Here is a 22,051-nt window from a genome sequence, read left to right as displayed (position 1 = left end):
GCTAGGTTTAGTGGCTCACACCTGTAATCTAGGAAGCTGAGGCAGGGGGATGGTCATATATTTGAGGTCAGCCAAGCAAAGCAGGCAGAGTAGTGCATCCTTATAACATCAGCACTTGGGAGTTAGAGGCAAGATGATAAAGAGTTCAAGGCTACACAAGACTCTAACTTAACAGCCCTCTCCATAAAGGAGAGCAATGAAACAGAAATGGAGACTGCTTGGGAGGAAGAAGAGGAAGGGAGAGCAAAAGGCATGGTGTCTGTTTCTGCATCTTCTATCAGGGTCTGCATGTCTTCCTATGAGTCTTACGTACAGTGTTATAGCCACCATCTAATCTACTGCAAACATTTGCTACATAACACGGAAAGTGATTTCGTACGGTCCCCTCTTTATAATTATCGCATCAGTTCTTCCAGGTTTGAACGTGGATGTCACAACAGTTATCCATTCAAGCAGCCTACCTGAGGATTTGACCCAGGGTCTTCATTTTTGGTCTTTGGTGGCACCTTTGTATCTACATAAAAAAAAAAAAGTGTCAGATGAAAAAAAACTACATAGCCACATAGTATTAGAGCAAAAGTTGTTAGGTGGGGGTGACAGCAGAGACTGGGACTCCAGACCAGTCTCTTTAAGTGTTAGCCTCCTGGGAACTATTTATTTAACTATAAACCAGGACTCAAAATTAACAGTGTAATGCGCTGCTTACAAGTCTCTGTCATTTCTCATATGTAGCCACTGCTAATTACCTAAGCAACAGATTGAACCAGTGCCCCACACATATCACCGTTCAAAGTCAGTATTTTCTTACTGTGACAAATGTGGGAATATGGATCATTAAACATCTACAGCGCCATTCCATGACTGGTTCATCGGAGTTAGGCAAAGACCCATATCCCCACACTCACTTGAGATATTTGCACCAGATGTGGGGTGGTCCTCAACGAGCTCCACAAAGTTAAGCGGGAAGATCCCAGCTCGGTCTCGGATCTCTCCTCTGCCCCATTCCTCATTCACATACTCTGTAAGGATAATGACTTCTCCCTCTGAGAAACTTAGCTCATCCTTCTGGTCTCCAATATACTCAAACCGAGCGACACATCGTGGGCCTCTGAACAAAGAACAGCGCAGTTACGGGTTAAACAAGAGCATGTCTGAGAAATAAAGACTGCGGTTGGCTTTGCTGTCAATCCCACTGCTAGGCAGCGCTTCAAAACACAGAATGAAGTTCTCTCTAGTAGTGACTTTAAGAAAACGCTTCAACTTTCATTCAGTCTTTCAATACATATCCTGTTTACTATGGATCAAGGTATATTTTTTTCTATGAAAACAAAAACTAAAACAAACCAACTCCCACGAAGAAGAGTACGTTGCACATCTAAATGACAAGGCTTATTTCTAGATGGTGAAGCTCGTCACTCAGAAAGGCTAGGCTTGAGGCCCGAGACTCCAGCAGCATTCCAGATTGGCAGCTGACTGGATAGTCTATACTGCACATCTGCCTCTGATCAGTTTTTATGTAAATACAGAATCTCCCCAGGCTCCATTTGTCTGTGTCTTTGTGCCAAAGCAATCCATGGCCCCTTGAAAGCCTTTCAACCACAGACTTGCTGGGATTAGGGTATGTCTCCTGAGAATTTCAGGGCATAGCATCAAATGTCTTGCTTAAGAATGAGGACAGTGCACAAGGGGCATCTCCCAGGCAGGGGGATGCTTGCTATGAATGGAAACCACCAGTGAGCTTGATGAGTTATAAGGTCAAAGAGAACAGAACGCTGGCATGCCAAAACACGCCTCCAGACGCTATGCTGCTCTGAAGGACAGTGTCACCTGTAAGAAGGTGCTGTCCTGAGACTTGGAGCAACCCTTCAGTGAGCCGCATGTTGACTGAAAATAAGATACAAGCAGAGATAAAATTTGGTCTGTGGGTCTGATTCAATTCCAAGCCTTTGATTTGTGACCTAGAAAGGAAGTTTCCATGGCAGAGATCTAAGGAGAAGACAACTGCCTGTAAAGGAAAGGCTGGCCCTTGCTGCAGCCAGATTCTGATTTAAGTCGGGTCAATAGATCAATGGCCATTCAAGCCTATTGAAACTGAACAAGCCCAAGTGGTATCTGTGCTCAGGGTAGGGTCGGAACCCGAGCTGTAAGCCAATGACTTGATGCTGTCTGTGGCACTGAATGTTTTCTTATTTGTGATAACCTTTGCGTTTATTTTCTCCAGTCCCCTGGGAACATCTCCTTATGTCTGACCTATTCACAGACAGGTTTACAGTCTTCACCAGGTAGTGAACTGCACTAATTTGCTCATTTAACTAGAGTATAAAGCTGCACTGTGGCAGGGCTTTAAATCACCCAAGAGTTACAACAAGGCATAAAAGGCACATCAATCCCTGGAAAGGTCTCAGGAACGCAGGGACACACAGGGAGGTCCTGCAGTTAACTCTTCCCTCACCGTTGCCTAGTCCACAATACAACAAGACAAAATGTCTGCTAAGCTGCATTTCTTGTTTCCGTGGCTGTGATCAGAACTCAGAGCCCTCTACTCTGCTAGGTCAGTATCAGCCACTGAGCTGGGCCCTGGCCTCCTCTGGCTCTTTTTGTAGGATTAATATTTCTTTAAGAGGAAAACACTTTAAGTTCCAAAAAAAGCTGCTAATAACCACCAGAAAACTACACTAAAATCTCCCTGATAGCAAAGCTGTCTGCGTGCAGGTCAGGGCGAGTCTAACCACAGTGATTCGCCGCTGCTCCCAAGTCTGCACAGGAGGCTACTTAAGCTGGCTTCTACCAGCCCACAGCATCTTCTTTTCAAAGTGTTTTTCTATTTTTCTATATTAAGCAAATAAACTTTCCTTAGACTTAAGGACACTAAGAATCTGTCCTTATTTATTCATTTATGTGTGTGAGTGTTTTACCTGAAGTATGTATGTGTGTGTATGTATATATGCATACATATACATATATGCGTGCACCATACGTCTTGGTACCTCCAGAGCTCAGAAGAAAGCATTGAATCCCCAGGAACTGGAGTCACAGATGGTTGTGAACCACATATAGATGCTAGAATCAAACCCAGGTCCTCTGCAAGACCAGCAAGTTGCTCTTAACTGCTGAGCCATTTCTTCAGCCTATCTTTTTTTAAATTAAAAAAAAAAAAAAAAAAAAAAAAAAAAAAAAAAAGTTGTTCATGCACATACCTTCAGAAGCCAGCAGAGGGAACCAGATCCCCTGGAATTGGAGTTAGTGGTTTTAAGCTACCTAATGTGGGTTCTTGGAATTGAACCTGGGTCCTCTGCAAGAGCAGGACACATCTTAATCACTGAACCACATTTTAAGCAAATAAAGTTTCCTCAGAATAAAGGACACTGAGAATCTGCTTAATCTGCGATGGAAATGATTAGGCTTAGAAATTCTTCATTGCTAACTTCTTTAAAAAAAATTGTACAAAAGAACATGGACAAAACTTACTTAGCACAGTGAGATGAAAATGATTCTCTTTTCCCACTTCTTCCTTCTGGGATATCAACCTAGCAAAGACAAAATTATGGTAACACTCGCTCTTTCTCACAATCTGGTTAAGATACATCCAACATCAAGACTTAGTGATTAAAATTGAACAGTGAAGCTGGCCGTTGAATGTATTGGAGCTACAGTTGCTAAACACTAAAATAACCTAAACGGGGTTTTGGAAATAATGTACAGATTCAGCAGGATGTGGTTACACACTCTTGTAACGTCAGCACACAGGAGGCTGAGGCAGGAGGATCATGAAAAAGAGGCTAGCTAGGGCTATGGCAGTGAGACCCTGTCTAGAAGGCGTGGAGGGGGAAGAGCTCTTGATGTAGTCCTCCTTGAGCAGCTAATTAACTCTAGCCTTGTGTGCTGCCACGAACACACAACACCACCCTCTCCCTGAGAGTTCTCTACACTTCATCCGAGGAGCTATGACAGCAGACATCGGGCATCAGGCCGTTATGCTGTCGCCTTGTTCAAACGAAGGGCAGGATTCTGCAGCACTCCCCTGTTTGATCAGATTGGTGGATTCTCTCCAAATATTGAAGGGCACTTTGCCCCTTCACATAAACAGGGCAAGAAGAAAGCAGTTTGTGCTAAACGAGTGTCACCTAAGTGCTTAGCATCTGGTTGCTTAGCGGCAGGTAAACAGGGGAGCGTGGCTGGGATAAAACTCTCGGCCATAACGATGCAGTTGGAAACTACTTAAGGCTGTGAGGTCTGTATTAGATCAGGGCCCTTTATGATAAATTCTGTAAGTTTGATGTTTTAAGACGATTTTTTTAAACCTGTGGGCTTAGGAATAACATTTATACCAATAACGTGGTCCGCTGGGCGTGATTGATTTCAGTGTGGTAATTGTGCTTTTCAGAGCACCGTTCCACTGAGCAGAAGAGAAATGGGGAGGGGTGTTCAAATGTACATTACTCTTAATATTAATTTAGAGGCTGTGGCTGGAGGCCTGCAAAGAAACAGGTCACATCTGCACTGGGCAATTTTTAAGACCTACATTTTATAATCCAAGAGGCTCAGACTCTCTCTACTTGAAAAATACAGATTTTCTGTAATACCTAGATTTTAAAGTTTCTGATGTAATAGAAAACTATTGTTTTTTCCCCTCCAAAATAAGCTGTCAACATTTAAGTTAGTTTTATTGATATTTCATAGTATCCATAGGTTATATCAGGGACCGAGTCCTATTTTTCCTATTAATACATGTGTTCAAACAACAGTCTTGTTTTGTCCCTGGGTTTCACAGCTACTCAGGCCTAGCAGGAAAGCCTCATACTGGAGTGTGTTCACAAGTTAAGCTATTAGGGGCTATAAAATTTTGATGCTTCAATGTAATTTTCTCTAGTATGACTTGAAAATATTATGTGAAAAGCAATGGACCACCACCTCAGGCAGAAGTGCCTGGGTATTCTCCAACTGACGTGGTGTCACACCCCAAAAGAGCATCCCTGTAGAACTGTCTGGTAGCACTAACTCATGTTCACTAAATGTCTCCAAGCACTAATATATATCCTTAAGTGCTTAAGAACCCTCCAAGGATAGATGATTTACTAACTGATACCGTGTCATTGGAGGGTGGGCCGGGCAATCTGTACTTAACTGAAGATAGTGATTCCCCCACTCCTAAACTCTGTCAATAGTAACAGGTGTCCCTGCTGAGTCCTTATTTCTTTCCTAACTGAATTCTGAGCTAGCCTGTGTTGGAAAATATTCATTTAAAAAATGTCTGAGTGTCAAATGATCCAGAGAAGACAGAAACAGCAAACTCAGGACTGTAGGTTTCTAGTTTCTCTTTCCCATCTGTGAGCCTCACTGAAGCTCAGAATGTGTGGCCAAATAAAATAAACAAACCCCACTCACAATGACTTTGACGTAATTGGCAGGAAACACGCCAGTCTGGTTCCTGCATTTCCCTCTGTACCACTCTGCATCTATTTTTTCAAGAAGATAAACAATCTCTCCAGATGTGAGACTCAGATCATCAGCTTGCTCTGTAATACAGAATCAGTGACACACGATGAATTACCCCAGCTGCGAATGTGACTAAAGCGGAGAACAAAGTAGCATTTAGATCTGTCCACAGAGGCAGGGAGTGCTTCTGCCGATTCTGACATGGACTAGATTATACTGATCAAATTAACTTTTTCATGCAATTATATTTTTAAAATGTGCTATTAGCGGTTCTGCTTTCTAAGATCAGATTAGATATATCTACTAAGGGAAACCGTTTTTTAAAACCACCACCGTCCTGGTCAGTGATTCCTACTGTGCCAGTGTAAGTCTTGCTGAAAAACACTCGGCATTGACAGATCTGTATAGACCTGGCGTGATACGATCACCACTATTCCCAGTCATCCATAAAAGCCATTCCAACTTCAAATATTAACTAAGGGAGTACTACGGCTCTTTAGGAAGAAAATTTACACCGAAATAAAAATCAATCTGCCAAGTATATATAAATAAGTTGTAAATAGTTTTTTAAACAACATTTGTAGCTCTGGCCATGAAGGCTAACTTAAAATGATTACAAAAATCTAATACTTGGATCTCAGAGGCAGGTGGGTGACACACATATCAAAAACCAGTTTATACACTCACTTTACTTTTTAAATTAGAATTAACTTCATCACAATGCTAAGCATGTACGTGTTCTATCCTGAGGCCCTGAAGAATATTATTTTGAGCTAAAACTTCATCACAGAGTTAAAGTTTGTAAACAGTAAGCAGTGGCTAGTTTTCATTTGTATGAGGGATCTCCCAATCCTTTCAAAGGACAGGTTTTCAGCTAAGCCTTCTGGCATGATTGGGTGCGTGGCCCCTTCCTGAAGACAGAGTCGATGGATATAAGATGGTATCTGCAGGCCAGCATCCCATGGGCACCAGCACTGAGGATGAAAGGCTTGAGGGGGCATCCCAGGGCTCCACCACTTTATTATGTATGTCCTTACCTGCTGGGAAGTCGTGAAGAACCACAGCGTGAGGAGCACCACTGTCTGCGGGCTTCTGAGCATGGCCTGAGTCCTTGGGGGGAAAACAGGGCTGTGAGTGAACAGTGAATTTCTGTCACTGCAGAGTGTGCAGGACAGACACCAGTTTCATTATTCTCTGCAGGATCGTCGCCGTTGTCTCACTACAGAGTCCTCCCAAAAGAACTGTGCCACGAGTACCAGACGCAGACCACACAGGCGAGGTAGACAAGGGGATCATCACCTCAAAAAAGAATGTGTCCTTGCCAGGGTGGGCACAGAAATAAATTTCAATTGCATATCAGTAAGCATTCCTTTTCAAAGGCTCACTTACTTTATGCATATTCGTATTTTGCCTGCACGTATGTCTGTACACCATACAAATGCCTGGTGCTCAGAACTGGACCTGTGTCCTCTGCAAAAGCAGCCCCAAGTCCTTGACCCCTAAGTCATCTTTCCAGCCTCAATAAGGTTTTTGATTTTAAAGGAGGAAAGTAACCCCAAACAGAACTGTCTAACTTTAAAAAGTCAAAGGAAATAAAAACAAAACACCACACTTATCCTACTGTAACGTTGTGGGATTCAGCCACCTTGCCTTTCACCGAATGGCACTTTCCCACTTCTACTGATCAATTAAACCTTAAGGACAGAGCTCTCACAGCCAAGTCCATTCTGATAGAAGAGAATGAAGTTCTGTGTTTATGTTCTTGCTTTTTTCAATGAAAAGAGCTATTGAGTTCCCATAAAAGTATAATTCACGGAAGGAAAACCAGTTCATTTATTACCACTTAACTGAATACATTCTCTAGTCTGAAAGCAATGCTATCTCTCAGGCTTGGCCTTTCTATTTAATCTGAATGGTTTCTTCAACAGCAATTCTAAGTAAATTAGCAAGGAGGGTAGGTAAACAATGGCCTGGCTTAGCTGGAGGAGAGGGGTCCTAGATGACACTTACTTACTGACAAGCAGCTGCTCCTCTCTGGTTTTACTTTGTTCTTCTTGTTCTTCCCCCTCCCGCCTCTTCTGCAGCTGCAGTTGCTGTTATGTAGACCAGGCTGGTCTCAAACTCCTAAGAGATCCCCCTGCCTCTGCTGGGATTAAAGCCAGCACCCACCACACTCTGGTTATTTCTTGAGACAAAGTTGCTATATCTCCAGGTAGGCCTGGAAGTCACTATATAGATTAGCATGGTTTCAAATTTATGATGCTCTTGCCTGAGTGCTAGGATTATGAGTGTGTGTCACCACACCTGGGTTCTTCGTCTCTTATATGAAGAAACTGGCTTATCAATGACATCATCATCATCAAATCCAGTTACTGGATATTTATTACTTTCTTTGGTGGTCTGCAGATCAAGGTCAGGGCTTTTACTCATGGGCAAGGAAGACTCAATCTTTGACCCTTGGGAATGTTACTTAAAAATCTTCAACACTAGCAAACTTATAAATGAATGAAGATAGACTTCCATGTGCTTCCTTTCTCCATTCTTCAGTGACTCTTGACCTCTTAGATACTTCATTGCTGGCCCTTCCATAGCCGCAGTGCACTGGCTTGATCACAGTGTACTGTGAGGAATGGCCCACTCTTCCCACCCTGCACTTCATCAGAATCCTCCTGCTCTTTTAACCAAAGTGCGCCACAGGGACAAACTGTCTATTTAATAGAGGGAAGCAGAATTGTAGCTCAGGTCAAGGCAGTAATGGCTGAGGCAGCTTTTCACATCAGCTCCTGCTTACTGCCTTTGTCTAAATAATGAGCAACGCGGGATTTGTGGTAATTGTGAGCTATTCTAAGTCTCTGGTGGCTTTAAGAATACCAATTTATGTAATTAATTGTGTGTGTGTGTATGTGTGTGCGTGTGTGTGTGATTTTTATTTGCTCCCGATTTAAGTCTTCAGGAAAAAAAAGAATGGCTATTCAATAAAAATACTAGGTTGGATGACTAGTGACTTAGAAAAGGTCAAGACAGATCTACCTTAAACCTAACATGACCGTGAGTCTCCAAGTGAATCAAAGACCTGCGTGTACCCAAGAGTGAGAAAGTGGGGAAGATAATTTGAGCCTCCAGGTCCTTTCTCAAGTCCTCAGTGATGAGCAAGGAGACTCATCAGGGGGAACAGCCTAGACAGGGTTGTCTACTAGGGAGCCATACAACCTAGACTCTACTACTAAGGTGTACATCTTGTCAGTAAACCTAAGACAGTTCAAAGGTCTTCACTGCTAAAGAAATGATATCATAACAGTAATAGCTAATACCATTGTTCATTACTGTGCTCCAGTCACTGTGACAAACACCTTTTATGCATTAACATCAGCTCACTTGTTAACTGTCTGAGACACAATTCATGCAAAATCAAATGTATCCATTTAGAATCTATGTCATTAAAGAAACACTCACGGAATGGAAGCATCATAAAATGTATCCATTTAGAATCTATGTGGTTAAAGAACATTCACAGAATTGAAGCGTCATTGAAGGCTGTTTACAGAGTGTTTATGCTTCCTCCTGCTTCCCCACAGAACAGAACCCACGTGAGGGCTAAAGTTATGTTTTAAGCTTAAATTACTGTGCTTAAGAGATCTATAAAACAAAAATGCCTCTAACCTGCCCAAGAACAGATGACATCCCTGAATGCTGGGGCATTGTTCATGTAAGATAACAAACCACACGTTTTCACTTTTGTAAACAAGCTTGGTTGTCCCAACTGCACAGGATGTGCTTGACCCCGAAGGCAGGAGGTGTGTAAGCAGGAAGGACATCAGGAAGTATGCTCACCGCCCCCCCACCCCAAATGGAGAAAGGCAAGAAGTACATAGCCTTGTAGGGTTTTCCCTTTCTAAGCTTCTAACTGATGTATTTTGGTGCCATTCTCTGGGAACCCCGGTGTGGACCTGGCTGATGTCTGTTGTCCTGGCCAGTTTTATATACACCTTGCTTCAAGTTGGCTCAAAACTTGTGGTAATGGTCTTATTCTTTCCCAGTGGGGTTAACGCCTACCATGCTGGAGCTACTCCTCATTCACCCTCCTCTCAGCCCTAAGAAAACACCAAACTACTTTCTGTCCACATAGATTCACCTTTTCTGGGTGTCTATGCAATATGTCAATTTTAAAAACAACACTGGGGATGATACCATACTTCCCACATTAAAAAGCAAAACAACAACAACAACAACAACAACAAAAACCCAACAACAAAAATGTTTAGCGCACTCTGTGGCCACCCAGGTAGAAGTGCAACTGAAGCCACACACGTGGTGATGCTCCTTCAGTCTCTCTGACCAGTCAGTCCTTTGGATTCAACCATAATCCATACATTTAATATCTTCTGTTTGCCAATTTAGGGGAAGGTGTGACACAGTTTTGGATCTTCTTCTTCCAGGCTTTTGGTGGTCTTGGGAATGGGTACCAGACAAGTGCCGGGTCAGTGAGTGACTCGTTTCATTTTCTAAAAACCGTAGCAATCCCTACAATCCCCAAAGCATAAAGGAAGGTTCACTTCATTATCACCAACAGAGACAACGCACTGGCCCCAGAGGTCAACTCTTTGCAAATCCACAGCTTGAGATTAAAAGGCAGCGATCAAAGTGGGAAAACTTGGGATTGTTACAACTTAAATTTTAAGCTTTAAAAATGTGTAAGAGGATAGATTTTTTGGCAGTGTTAGTCCTGCTGTTACCAACGGCACGCTCCGAGAGAGGAAGGATGGCTACAACAGATGGCCAATGCTGGACCCAACCAGAAAATTGGGTAAGAGAAGTTTCCTATGTGAACTAGTTAAGATTTTTCACGTGCCAGCTGCACTAGCTAAAGACATATCTTCTCTCTAAAATGGTAACTTTTAGAGCAACTTCAAAGGGTAAACTGCCTTTCAGGAAGAAGGAATTACACTGGATTATGAAAACTAGGATGAAGAACAAACTAAAAACTATTTACTAGAGTTGGATGACAGGTGGGCATTGTTACCTTGAGTGACAGATTGTGAATACTTAACTGGGTACATTAAAGTCTTCCAAAAATACAGCTAGAGCTGAGGGTGTTGCTCGGAAGTAGGACAGCTGCCTAGCTTCTCTGACACCCTGAGCTCAGTCTCCTGCAATGCTAAACTGTAAATGTAACTTTTATTCTCCTGTGGTAATCATTGTCTCTGAGGTTTACTGCCTCAGCCTGCTGATCTAGGCCTAGTCCTGGAAGCTTCTAGCCTCTTATCTAGGCCTAGAATGTTTTCAGCCTCTGAGACTTACTGCTGAATAAGCTCACCCTTTCTAGTTGTTTCTGAATTGTGGTGGCTGGTTCAACTCAGCTGTTCTGACTCAAAACTCCTCTCCAAGCTGACTGATTCAATCTGGTTTCTCACCTGGTCTCTGACTGAATTACTCTGTTTGGTTTCAAACTCTGGCAATCTTCTAATCTTCTGGCTCCTTCTCATTCTCTGGCTTCACCTGTGTCTAGTTTGTTCTCTCTCTGTAACCTGTCTCTGTAAAACTCTCCCAGTAAAACTGCTTCCTCTTTTCTCTCCCTCTCTGCACTGCTCTCTTAAGTAGTCTCTCTTTTCCTCTCTTCTTGTGAGAGTTAGGTAGATCCCATTTTGCCAAATCTTTCTCTAATTCATCATGTTGTCTGCCACTTAATTAGACATCACATTCAAACATGGGTGTTTCCTTCTACAAACTAACTTTACCTTCATTGTTTGGGATTAAAGGTCTATACTAAGGCATGACTGTATTCCAGCCAGAAAAATTAAAGGTGTGTGCTAAGGGCTGAGCCACAGTACAACCAGAACTAGGAACACCCCCCTCCCCCCAGTAAATGACACAATCTCAGGTTTACAGTGTCACCAAAGTGCAACACTAAACAAATTGTCTTCAGGAATCGTTGATTCTTACATCAGGCTCCAAAAACTTGTCAGGCCTAAATTGTGACTTGAGACACTGGGTTATATTTCATTATTTAATGAACTTATTAAAGCAGATAAATGAGGTTTATAGGTTTACATGAAGCTCCCTTTCCCCTCCCCAGACAGGGTCTCCTGTCAGTAAGGATGCCCTTGAGCTCTGCCACACACCCAAGGAAGACCCTGGACTTCTGATCCTGCTTGACTCCACCTCCTTACAGAGAGAGCACAGGCTACTCCACACCCAGTTACATTAATCTACTCTATTCTCTCTCTCTCTCTCTCTCTCTCTCTCTCTCTCTCTCTCTCTCTCCCTTTCTCTCTCTCCTTTCTCTCTCTCTCTCTCTCTTCTCTCTCTCTCTCTCTCTCTCTCTCTCTCTCTCTGTCTTCTTTTTATTTTTGAGACATAGTTTCTTTGTATAGCCCTGGCTGTCCTGGACCTCATTATGTAGACCAGGCTGGCCTTCAAGTCACAGAGATCTGCCTGCCTCTGCCTCCAGAGTGCTGGGATTAAAGGTGTGTTGCACAATACAGGGCTCAGCCTGCATTTTAAAGCAGTCTTTTATGTCAGATTTAGCATTCACAGGATTCCTTTTAAAATAATGGATTCATTCTGCTAGAAAAACAACCTCTGGTACTCGATAAACAGGTTCACATTATTTAAAAGGAGTAAGTAGCTTTCTCAGTGTCCTAGCTCCCATAAGCCATCATAACTTCAAGAAGGCAGAACACCCAGTAGTCTCTGTGCCAACACCATCAGAGTCATTTATTCCAAAGTTGGAGCAAACTGCTACTGTTATTTCCACCTCGGTTAAGGTAATGTTGCTAATAAAAGAAGCTCAGAGAGTGGAGGCTATAATTAATAGCTCTATGATGGGTTCACCATGCAGGGCACAAAGCCTCACAATAGCAAGTCCTTACGTTAGGTCTGCTTCTTGGGCGCTCGTCAAGGGGAGTGACAATCTTCATCTGGGATGGGTGGACTCTGCCAGTGCCTTCTCCCCGTTGACATTCCAAGTAATTATTTTCTGCCTGCTTCAGGATCACAAGTACATCCCCACGCTGGAAAGCACAACAGCACTCTCTGAAGCAATTATTATTTAATAAAACATTATTACTTTCCCACATTTTAATCTTTGGAGCCTAAAGCATTTAATAATGTGTAACAGCAGGAACAGAGGGCAGCGTTTTAGGTTTTTTTTTTTTAATCAGTCAGTAAAGAAAGAGCTTGACTTTACCTTACAAGAGAGTTCCGTGGGGTTTTGGGAGACAATGTCTTCACTGGCAATCCCATGAGGCACAGACAGCTTAAATGTAAACCAGAAGAGAATTATTCATAATCCCAAACCGTTACCTGCTGCTGATCACTTTGGCATGTGTGCTGAAGTACGACTTCTTCAGAAGGTGCACTCTCAGGCAGGCCTCAAGCCCCAGGATCCAGTGAGGCCACCATTTCTACTGGGCACTGAAGCTCTCAGGAGGAGGAGCTGAGCCCACAGGATCGCAGGGGGTGAGTGTGACGTCACATTCTCTAGGAGCTCTCTCTGTAGGGCTTTACTGATGGCTTCCATATGCCTCGTAGTCTCCCTGGCAGCCAGTGTCTGTCTGCTTGAAGCCCAGCGTCAATGGTCTGACCTTAGGATGGTTTTTATCCGCAGGGATAAAAGGTTCTATCCCTGCCTTGGTAGACTGAGGCTGATGGAGTACGTGTCTGAAGTTCTATGGAATACACACTCAAAGCATGGAGAACCCAAGACACCGACACAGAGTACAAGGAGGTGGCTTTGTGAATCTGGGTTGAGCAGCATCGTCACTCCTCCCACATCTCCACAGCACCCCGGGCTCCTAGGACACATAGGTTCCTAGTAGTAATTTAGTGGTGGTGTAGCCATGGGGGTAGGAAGTGGATTCAAGGATGTATTTTATAATGAGACATATCACTCTAAACAGACCATCATTTTTAATCACTGAATTCCTTAAACAGTTTGACATTACACAGAACCCCAAGTGGAACCTGGTCCCCCTTGAATGAACAGTTTTGGCCTAGGATGGCCAAAGCAAACAGAGAACACACCACTAATACCCTGTATTCATGGTATGGTGAAATGCTGAGGACTGTGGGCTCCGTGCCAGACTGTTCGGTGTTAATGTCCTGGTTTTACTGCTAACTGGCTTAAATCTCTAACGTGTCTCATTCTCCTTATTTGTATAATGAGGATAATAAAAGTATCTAATCTACAAGGCTAGTTTTGAATAGTGCCTAGTTAACAATTAGTTCTTCATACATACCATTTATTAAGTAGTCTATCCCAGAGACTATGCCTTGGGTTGGGCTAGTTAAAGTTTCATTAGTTTATACTTCATCTTGGGGGGGGGGGGGTGTGGGAGAGAGAGAGAGAATGAGAGAGAGGGGCAATGAGATTCAGTAATTTAAATGACTATGAATATATTATCTGTTTTTATCTGTCTATTCTCTTCTCAAAACCAGAATTAGCTTAAAGTAAAAAAACACTTTCTGGCTTGATGGAAGTATAGAGCAGGATTAAATTACTAACTACTGTTAAACACAGTACTGGCATACAATTATTTAAAAAAATAGAAATAGTTCTCCATGCCCACTTATGAGTTAATTCTCATAAATAATCTCTGCCTGTCACTCGTGGGAAACACAGGCATAAGTCATTTGGTAAAAAAACATCCAAAGAGACCAAAATTAACAGTCAACTATCTCAATTACTGATAAGAACTTTTAGCTAAATGGGGCGGGAGAATTATGCTTACAAAAAGAAAAAAAAACTGTAAGAAAGTCCACTGATCTTAGTAAAAGCTTAATTTCTACTTCATTTAAATGCTACTCACTTAGTGGGCAAAGCAGCTGTCAAGTACAAACCATACCAGGAGATGAGCCAGGCACTTGTTACCCACTCCCATGGTAGATGCTACTGCGTCAGTGAGGTAGCATTCCTATCTGCCTGCTTTCCCTTCCTGGGTGTTTCTAATACTCTGTCTTGAAAACCCAGGGATTTTTGTTGTTCTTTTGTTTTTTTAAAGATGCATTTGTTTGATGTGTATGAGTGTTTTGCTCGCATGTATGTGAGTGTGTCATGTGTTATGGGTGGTTGTGAACTGCTATATGGCTGCTAGAAATCAAACTGGGGTCCTCTGCACCTGCAAGAACAAGTGCTTTAAACTACTGAGCCATCTCTCCAGCCCCGGAAAACCGAGGCTTGTGGCAGCCTACTTCTCTAAAGCCTCTGTGCCAGGGTCCAACCCCACGCTTGCTTTTATCACCCTTTAAAAAGAACTACAGGTCTTTCTTATCCTAGCACAAAACCCTTAAGCACCAATATTTTTAAAGTCCAGGCTTACCATGTACTTCCTGTAGAGAGGGTGTCCTGGTTTAGGACGAGGGGGTAGCACCGGATCTTGGTTTTTAAAGATTTGACTCTTGGCTTTTGAGAGTCCAGATACCAAGTGACTTTGTTTTTTCTGAAGATCCATATCAGAGGAGGATCGATTAAAAGGCAGATTTTTATTTGATGATTTGGTTGCAGAAAGTTTAGGGGGTGGTGGTCTCTCAGGGGCCCCTTTGGGGGGAGGCCTCCAAACTGGAATGACTTTTCCATGTACAGGCCTGAAAGGCAAGGGGGAGCCATGAGTCAGCATGCCCACACTCGCGCACACACACACGCGCACGTGCAAACACACAGACAGCCTGGCACAGGCACGAAGAGCTTTTCTGCTAGTGGGATACAGTTTACTGAAACCTGCAGGGTTTGCTATTTTTGAGCAAATGACTATTGCATTAAACATTGTATCAGAGGAAATGGTATGGTACCAAGTTCCGGCTTCCTCTTAGCTTGCACTGGAGATTCATTAGCTCAAGACAAACAGGCATTTACTGTCATGAACACGCCAATGCCCCAACTGCTCCTAAACCCACTGACTGTTGCAGGAAGCTAAAGTACTATCTCCCACAGTCTGAGACAAAAGCTTAGACAGGAGATGATATCAGGTGTATGTGCTTGGGTTGTTTGCATAATTGGAAAAGGAACATCAAAATCCCCTAATGGTCACATTATGCGTTACTATTAAAACTCTTAATTTGGATTAGCATAAAGTCCTAAAAACGGAATAGGACAGTTACTGGTTTGGAAACCTTTTTCCTAATCTCTAAATGGAAATAAACTTCAACATGGTGATACCTTCTGAAAGTGTGGCAGCCTTTGTCCAAATACCTCTAGAGCTCTGGGGCTAAACCAGCTCTGAGTTCCCTTCAGAGCTGCTGAGAAGCAGGCCTGCCTTTCCTAATAGAAGGGTGTTTATGAGCAAGGCTCCGCCAGAGGAACTGTTTTAGTTTGGAAAGCTGTTGTATTTATTTGGAAAAAGTATCAAAGACTCACTCATGTTTGTGCTCTGTAGGTTTTTGGATCTTGTTAAAAGAAGAAAAGATCAGAGAGTCCCATAACCTGCTGTCACAAGCAGACTTTGGGCTGGCAGCCTCACTCCAAGGCAAGATCTAAGGCCCACAGTCCTGCATACAGAAGACAGTGGACAAGAGCCAGTTCTCCACAGCATCCCTCCAACTTCCCACATTATACCTACCTTGGTGGCAACCTGGGGGGTCCTTGTATCAAGCCTCCTGATTCACTGGCTTGCTCCAGTTCCTACAAATGTCACAGAAAGCTTTTTAGTTGAGACTAACCCAAAACAAGAGGTTTGTTTTTGTTTGTTTGTTTGTTTGTTTTGGTTTTTTGAGACAGGGTTTCTCTGTGTAGTCCTGGCTGTCCTGGAACTCACTCTGTAGACCAGGCTGGCCTCAAACTCAGAAATCTGCCTGCCTCTGCCTCTCAAGTGCTGGGATTAAAGGCGTGCACCACCACCGCCTGGCAAAACAAGAGTTTGTAAGAGGAAGTGGGGGGTCAGCTTTTTGGGTGATTCTTCAAGTAGAAACTGTGAAGTTAGGGAGATTAGCTGAGAAGGACTTTCAGTATGATACATATACATACACATTACACAATACATATACACATATACATCATATACATATACACCCTTGCTGGCTTAGAACTATGTAGACCAGGCTGGCATTGAACTCGGAGAGATTCACCTGCCTCTGTGTCTAGAGTGTTGGGATTATAGGCATGGTCTACTGTGTCTAGTCATAAAGCAGTATTTTAAAAAAGGCTTTTTTATGTGTATGACTGTTTTGCCTACATGTATGTCTGTGCCAACATGTGTGCCTGGTGCCCTCAGAAGACAGAAGAGGGGGTTGGGTGCCCTAGATGGTGATTTTCTTCTTTCCTGCCAGTTTGTTTGCTTCAATTTTAATATATGACATTTCTTCATCTCGATTATGGAAGAAAACAAACAGTCATGAGTTTAAACCACAGAGAGTGCAGTGGATGGCTGCTTTGTTTTAGAGCAGATCTCATCTCCTTGCTGGATAGCTTCAAAACAAGCAGTGGGTTCTGAACTAGAGAAGTTGAAGACATTAAAAAGAACTCAAAGGAAGACACGTGAGGAGAGACAAAAGGGAAGGAGAGATGGGATGGTGGGATTTCTCCAGACTGCAGACAGTTGCATGGGTGGCCGAGGCCTTTGTGGGGAGTGTGTGAGTACAGAACAGGCGATCAGGGCTCTGCAGCCTAATGATGGACAAGAGGATTTGGAGGGGGAGGGGTTGATGGAGAGATTTCCTGGGGGTGGGGCTCAGCTGGTCCGTTTCATAGGTTTTCCTAGTCCAAGGACTGGGAAATCATTCCTCTGTTGAGTGAGAAACAGAAAAATCTCAAAGACCAAGCAGGCCTTTTTGTTCTTTTCTTTTGGTAAAGTCCTAACTAAATTTTTCTTTCTTTCTTTCTTTCTTTCTTTTTTTTTTTTTCCAGTTGAAATCTTGAAAGTATTTACTCCCAAGACCAACTTTCCCTTTTCCAGTCATTAAGACCCCAGCACACACCCAGGAAATACTGTCTCTAAGACTTTACAGGGAAAAATTTTCTAGCCCTCTAAAATTACTCTGCATTAACAGTTACTTAGATAGTGCTTAGGGATCTTTGAACAACTCCAAACTGTTTCATCCTCATAACAAATGAGTTAAGACTTCTTTTCACAATTTTAAAATTCATGCTATTTATAACATTTTCTTAAATACCAAGTGATTAATTGCCAATAACTATGATAATTTAAACACGTTTCGATGTCTTAAAAACCTCATTTTTTAAAAAACAAATTAAGCTTGCCCTTAAAACTTGGTTTCACTAATGAGTTCAGTTAATGTAGTGAAGCAAGCAGCCAGCTCATAAACCCTGCAATATTCCAGAATATAACCCATGCCTTATAAACACGTGGCTGCCTGTAATTCTTCCTGACAATATTGCTCTGATAAAATGCATGTCTTTCCTTGGCCACCTTTAAAATTAAAGCAAACAAACTTTAGCAGGCAAGGAGAACTTTTTTATTGATTTTCCTCAAAATTAGTTGTGGGTTATGCCTTAATAATTAAGGGAAATTTCAGTGGGAATATTAATGTAGAACTCTGATTTGCATATATATCTTGCATATTTGTATATATCTTATGGTGTACAACACATATTAGCTGAGGCTTTCTGGGCAGAGGCTCATCTTCTTTGTTTTCAACAAGGCTTTACTACAACTGAACTACAACCGTGTAGTTTTGTCGGATATTTAAAATATCTTTCTGATCTCTCACTTTCGACAAACTTTTAAGTTGGAACAAGAAAGGCATATCCTGGAAGACACTGCCATACGTGACACCTCCAATGGTGACAAAGTGGCCCCTATTGCTGCAGTTGTCTTAGTGTTTGCTCAGTTTGGGTTGGTGCCCAGGTTCTGCCAACAGTCCTCGGAGATTACTGACGAGGGTTTCTTTCTCTTTAGCATTCCACACACACTGTGAAGCCTTTCTGTATCCTAGTTTTTTCCTAGTTTTGAGATCCTGGAGTTCTGGTGTCTGAGATGCTGGCCACGTTCCCGGCAGAGGTCTTTTTCTGATCATAGCATTTCTATTTGCATCAGCTGCACTAGAATCAGACTGTAATTTTGGAACCTCCCCCCCCAATTTCTTTTTGAGAGGAGACCTTGAGGTATAGCATGGATAAGAGTGGAACTCATGGTCCTCCTGTCTCAGCTTCTCCAAGTACTAGGGTGACAGGTGATTGTCACAATATCCAGGGTGTGTATCATGGGTAAGCCTGTCACTTAAGTAATGGAAGTGAGGTTTGGCAACTGTAGCCCCCAGGGCTGATGAAAAGGTCCCTGGCACTCTCTCTGGGCAGGAGAAGCAGTAGGTGAGTTTTGTCCAGTGAAAAAGACAGTTGGGAAAGCCTGTGTATCCTCCGTCTGCAACACTGGGCTTCCCTCTCACTGCTAGACCTCATGGCCTCTAGTCTAAATAAATTCAGTAATTCAGTTCTCAAAACAAAACTTTTAGACATGTGTTTGACGTTAGTCTCTAGGAATCACACACAAACCACAGAGCTTATAATCTGTTTCCTCGTGCCCTTTCCTTCAGACTCATTGTGTCTATTGCGGTCTGCATGGATGAGCATACAGGAGGCCCTGACTCCCTGTGATGGGTACAGGGCAGGATTTCTTCCTGCTCACGTGAGGCTGGGATGTAGCTATGGAGCTCTCTGGGTAGCTTAGTTTATCAAAACTGTTTTCTTTTACATGTAGGTGTCACTCATGGACTGCGTGACACCGCAGGTGACAATCCCGGTGTTTCCATAGCGTGGTCAACCACAGAACCTGGCACAGCTCTCACTGGAGAGTGTGCGCCTGCTCAGCACAGCTTCCTTCAGGAGCCTTTGCAGGTCTCAACACCTACACTCCTCCATGCGAGTTTGCGATCACAGTACGGCAGGGGCCCCATGATCTGCTTTTGGGCTTTCTTTGCCCAGTTTTAATAAAAATTTATTATCAAGTACTTTGAAGATACAAATGATCACTAAATTTTAATTCATTCTACAGAAGAATCTCATTAACTTAGTATTGGCTAATTTAATTTAATGTCTTTTTCAAAGAAATTTCTCTTCACAAATGATCAGATGGGTTTGCCGTATGATGAGCACAGTTAATGCACAGGGCGAGGCTATTACAAAAATTGAACTGAATTGGTTTAAAGACTTTAAGAATTGATTTCTCTTGAAACAAGCCATAAAGATCGCCCACCAGGATGGAATTTTTAAAAATGCACATGGGAATAGTAAGCATTAAGGTTGAAATATAAAATCCATATATAAAAGGTCCTAGGTATGCTAACAAATGCATAGGAAAGTATTTTATTTCAATTAAAAGTTTTTCTTAAATTTCAAAATAAAAAATTCTTAGTTATTTTAAATTATTTTTTAAAATAAAAATAGATTTGAATGTTTTAAACAAAATCCGACAAATTGACTAATCCATTTCTCCAAATATTAAAGTTTTGGGGGAAGTTATAATAACTTCCTCATTATTATTATGGTATCATATAAAAGACAATGCCATTATATTGGCACAGGAGAAATTATTTTATAATGAAGTACAATGAATGAATCCAATCCTTCTATAGGGACTTGTAAAATAGTGAATATAACACTAAGTAAGCACATGAGGTTTAACAAATGGGTTCTAATAAGATATTTCTTAAAAATCTAGCCAATGGTAAGATAATTTAAACAGCAACTGAACACTCAGAAGTGGTTCGGAAATCTGTCTTAGGCCTAACAACCCCAAAGTATCACTTACTGGGTTCCTAGTTCTGTCAGAGTTACTGAGTCTTCCAGACACTGCACTGTAAGTATTTCCAACCGGCTTTTCAGCAGGGAGAGGAGGTGGGCTTTGTGATTCCTCGTGTAAACCTAGGGGGAAAGACAGAAGACAGAAGTCACCAGCAATGGCTGGTCTAGGATTCCATACAACGAACTGAATGTTTGGGCTCCCAAGGAAAATGGCAGGCAGGAGAGATCCTCACCTGGAACCAGACAGTTCAGTAATGAGAAAGAGCCTAAGCAGACCCCTGAGAAGTGAGTGAGCTAATACCATGCTACATGCTATAACAGGGGATAGCACCCGCTAAGAATGATGAGTCAGCTGTTAACTTAGGCACTTCAAACAAAATCACCGTCCCCGTGCCAGACCTGTCTGGTCTACTCATAGCTGCTCCTATGTGTGGCAATTTCGGTTTAAATCTTACTTACAGTAAAATACAGTCAGAATGTTTGCTCTTCAATTGTGCTAGCCACATTTCCAGCAGCCAGTTGCCACTGGGGGATAGAGGCTCCTACAGTGGCCAGCACGGATAAACTACTGCTGGAGAATATCATACAGACAATATGCTTCCTATGCTAGAGACACCAGAATTCAGAAAGCTCTGAGTGAGCTGGGTTAATTTACTAATGTCAGTAACTCTCAGGTTTGTTTGTTTGAACTGAAAGCCTGTGTACATTCCAGCAAGACATGGTCCTTAACAGGAGGAGCACCCAATCCTCCCCCACTCACAAATAATTAAATGTTTCTGATAATTTAGGTTAATGGCCATAATTACCCTCAATTACTGAAACAATATTTTTATATCCAAATCACACACGTAGCTCAGTAGTATTCCCAACTTAAAGAAAGAAGATAGAGATGATTAGATTTAATTATTGCCAGATAATTAAAATCTGTGTGCAGGGATACTTCTTGAGGGGAAGACTGTGACATATTGCAGGAGGCTAAAGCCACCTTTTACACTGTCTGGTGTAGCCACTGAAAGTACATGGGAATTCTCATTTGTTCAAATGAATACTTGCACTTTCTAGCTCCAGTGAAAAACTTCTAACATGAAGAAGATCTGTCAGGTTCCTGTTTTACCCACAGACAGGAAAATATTCTCGAAGGAAAAAAGAAATGCCCCCCAAGCTTGCTACTAGGAAAATAATGATTAAAGTGCTTGTTGTGAGAGGACACACAGAATCACTCAAAGTCAGTCAGTCACCTTCCTGAGACATCCTCCCACTGTGACAGGTTCTCAGCCTCACAAGGAGACAATCATGTTATTTAAGAGTTCACTGGAGCAGGAAGTCAGCTGGACCCTTACCTGCAGAAAGGGCACAAGGTGAACCTGTTATGGGTATGATGGGCTTCAGAGATATACAGTTCCCATTTTAATATAGACAGTGAAGGATCTGGCAAGGGCCTGAAGGAATGCAGGGGACCAGCTATAACCTGGGGAGGATGTCTTAGGTTCCAGGGGAAGGAGCTGCAGGTTCAAAGACTCTAAAGGACCTTGCACACAAGCTGTTCTTTTCTTCCCTGTCCATTCCAGATTCTTTAGACACCAGAAATCATGTTCTCTTTCCTCTGCTGCATTTATGCATTGTTTAAAAGCTCTATCAATGGGGGCTAGAGGAGGGCTAAGAGCACTGGCTCCTCTTCCAGAGGACCCAGGCTCACAGCACTCATGGAGGCTCACAACCGCCTCTCACTCCAACTCCAACTTATCTGAACTCTTGTTCTTTTTCCTGTGCACTGCATGCACGTGGTACAGAGACACACATGCTGGAAAAACCCACATTAAAAAAATAAATTATTTACAAATTATACTATCAGACCTCTGGAGAACTGACTTACGTTGGCCCCAGCGACTCTGGCTGTTTTGGAACTCAACTCTGATCCAGGCCCTG

The 22,051-nt window shown here is 42.5% G+C and overlaps 1 protein-coding gene across 6 annotated transcripts in view; it reads right to left on the bottom strand.

Moving 5' to 3' along the window:
* Sh3d19 (SH3 domain containing 19) overlaps positions 1–22,051 on the bottom strand; it is a 159,568-nt gene that overhangs the window by 6,771 nt on the left and 130,746 nt on the right. For 5 of the 6 annotated variants that reach the window (XM_034500245.2, XM_076932604.1, XM_076932602.1 and 2 more), the window contains 10 exons: positions 20,133–20,245; positions 15,990–16,051; positions 14,754–15,018; positions 12,623–12,691; positions 12,306–12,446; positions 6,474–6,546; positions 5,386–5,516; positions 3,469–3,527; positions 906–1,108; positions 462–514 (listed from right to left, as the gene is read on the bottom strand). In XM_034500245.2, coding sequence (XP_034356136.1) covers positions 462–514; positions 906–1,108; positions 3,469–3,527; positions 5,386–5,516; positions 6,474–6,546; positions 12,306–12,446; positions 12,623–12,691; positions 14,754–15,018; positions 15,990–16,051; positions 20,133–20,245 — 1,169 coding nt within the window. The remainder of the gene's footprint in view (positions 1–461; positions 515–905; positions 1,109–3,468; positions 3,528–5,385; positions 5,517–6,473; positions 6,547–12,305; positions 12,447–12,622; positions 12,692–14,753; positions 15,019–15,989; positions 16,052–20,132; positions 20,246–22,051) is intronic. The other variant, XM_076932603.1, reaches the window with a different exon arrangement.

Source organism: Arvicanthis niloticus, chromosome 4 (genome assembly GCF_011762505.2).
Source record: "Arvicanthis niloticus isolate mArvNil1 chromosome 4, mArvNil1.pat.X, whole genome shotgun sequence".
Lineage (NCBI taxonomy): Eukaryota > Metazoa > Chordata > Mammalia > Rodentia > Muridae > Arvicanthis > Arvicanthis niloticus.
Note: the sequence above shows the minus strand (reverse complement) of the source record. Positions and strands in the feature narration are given on the sequence as shown.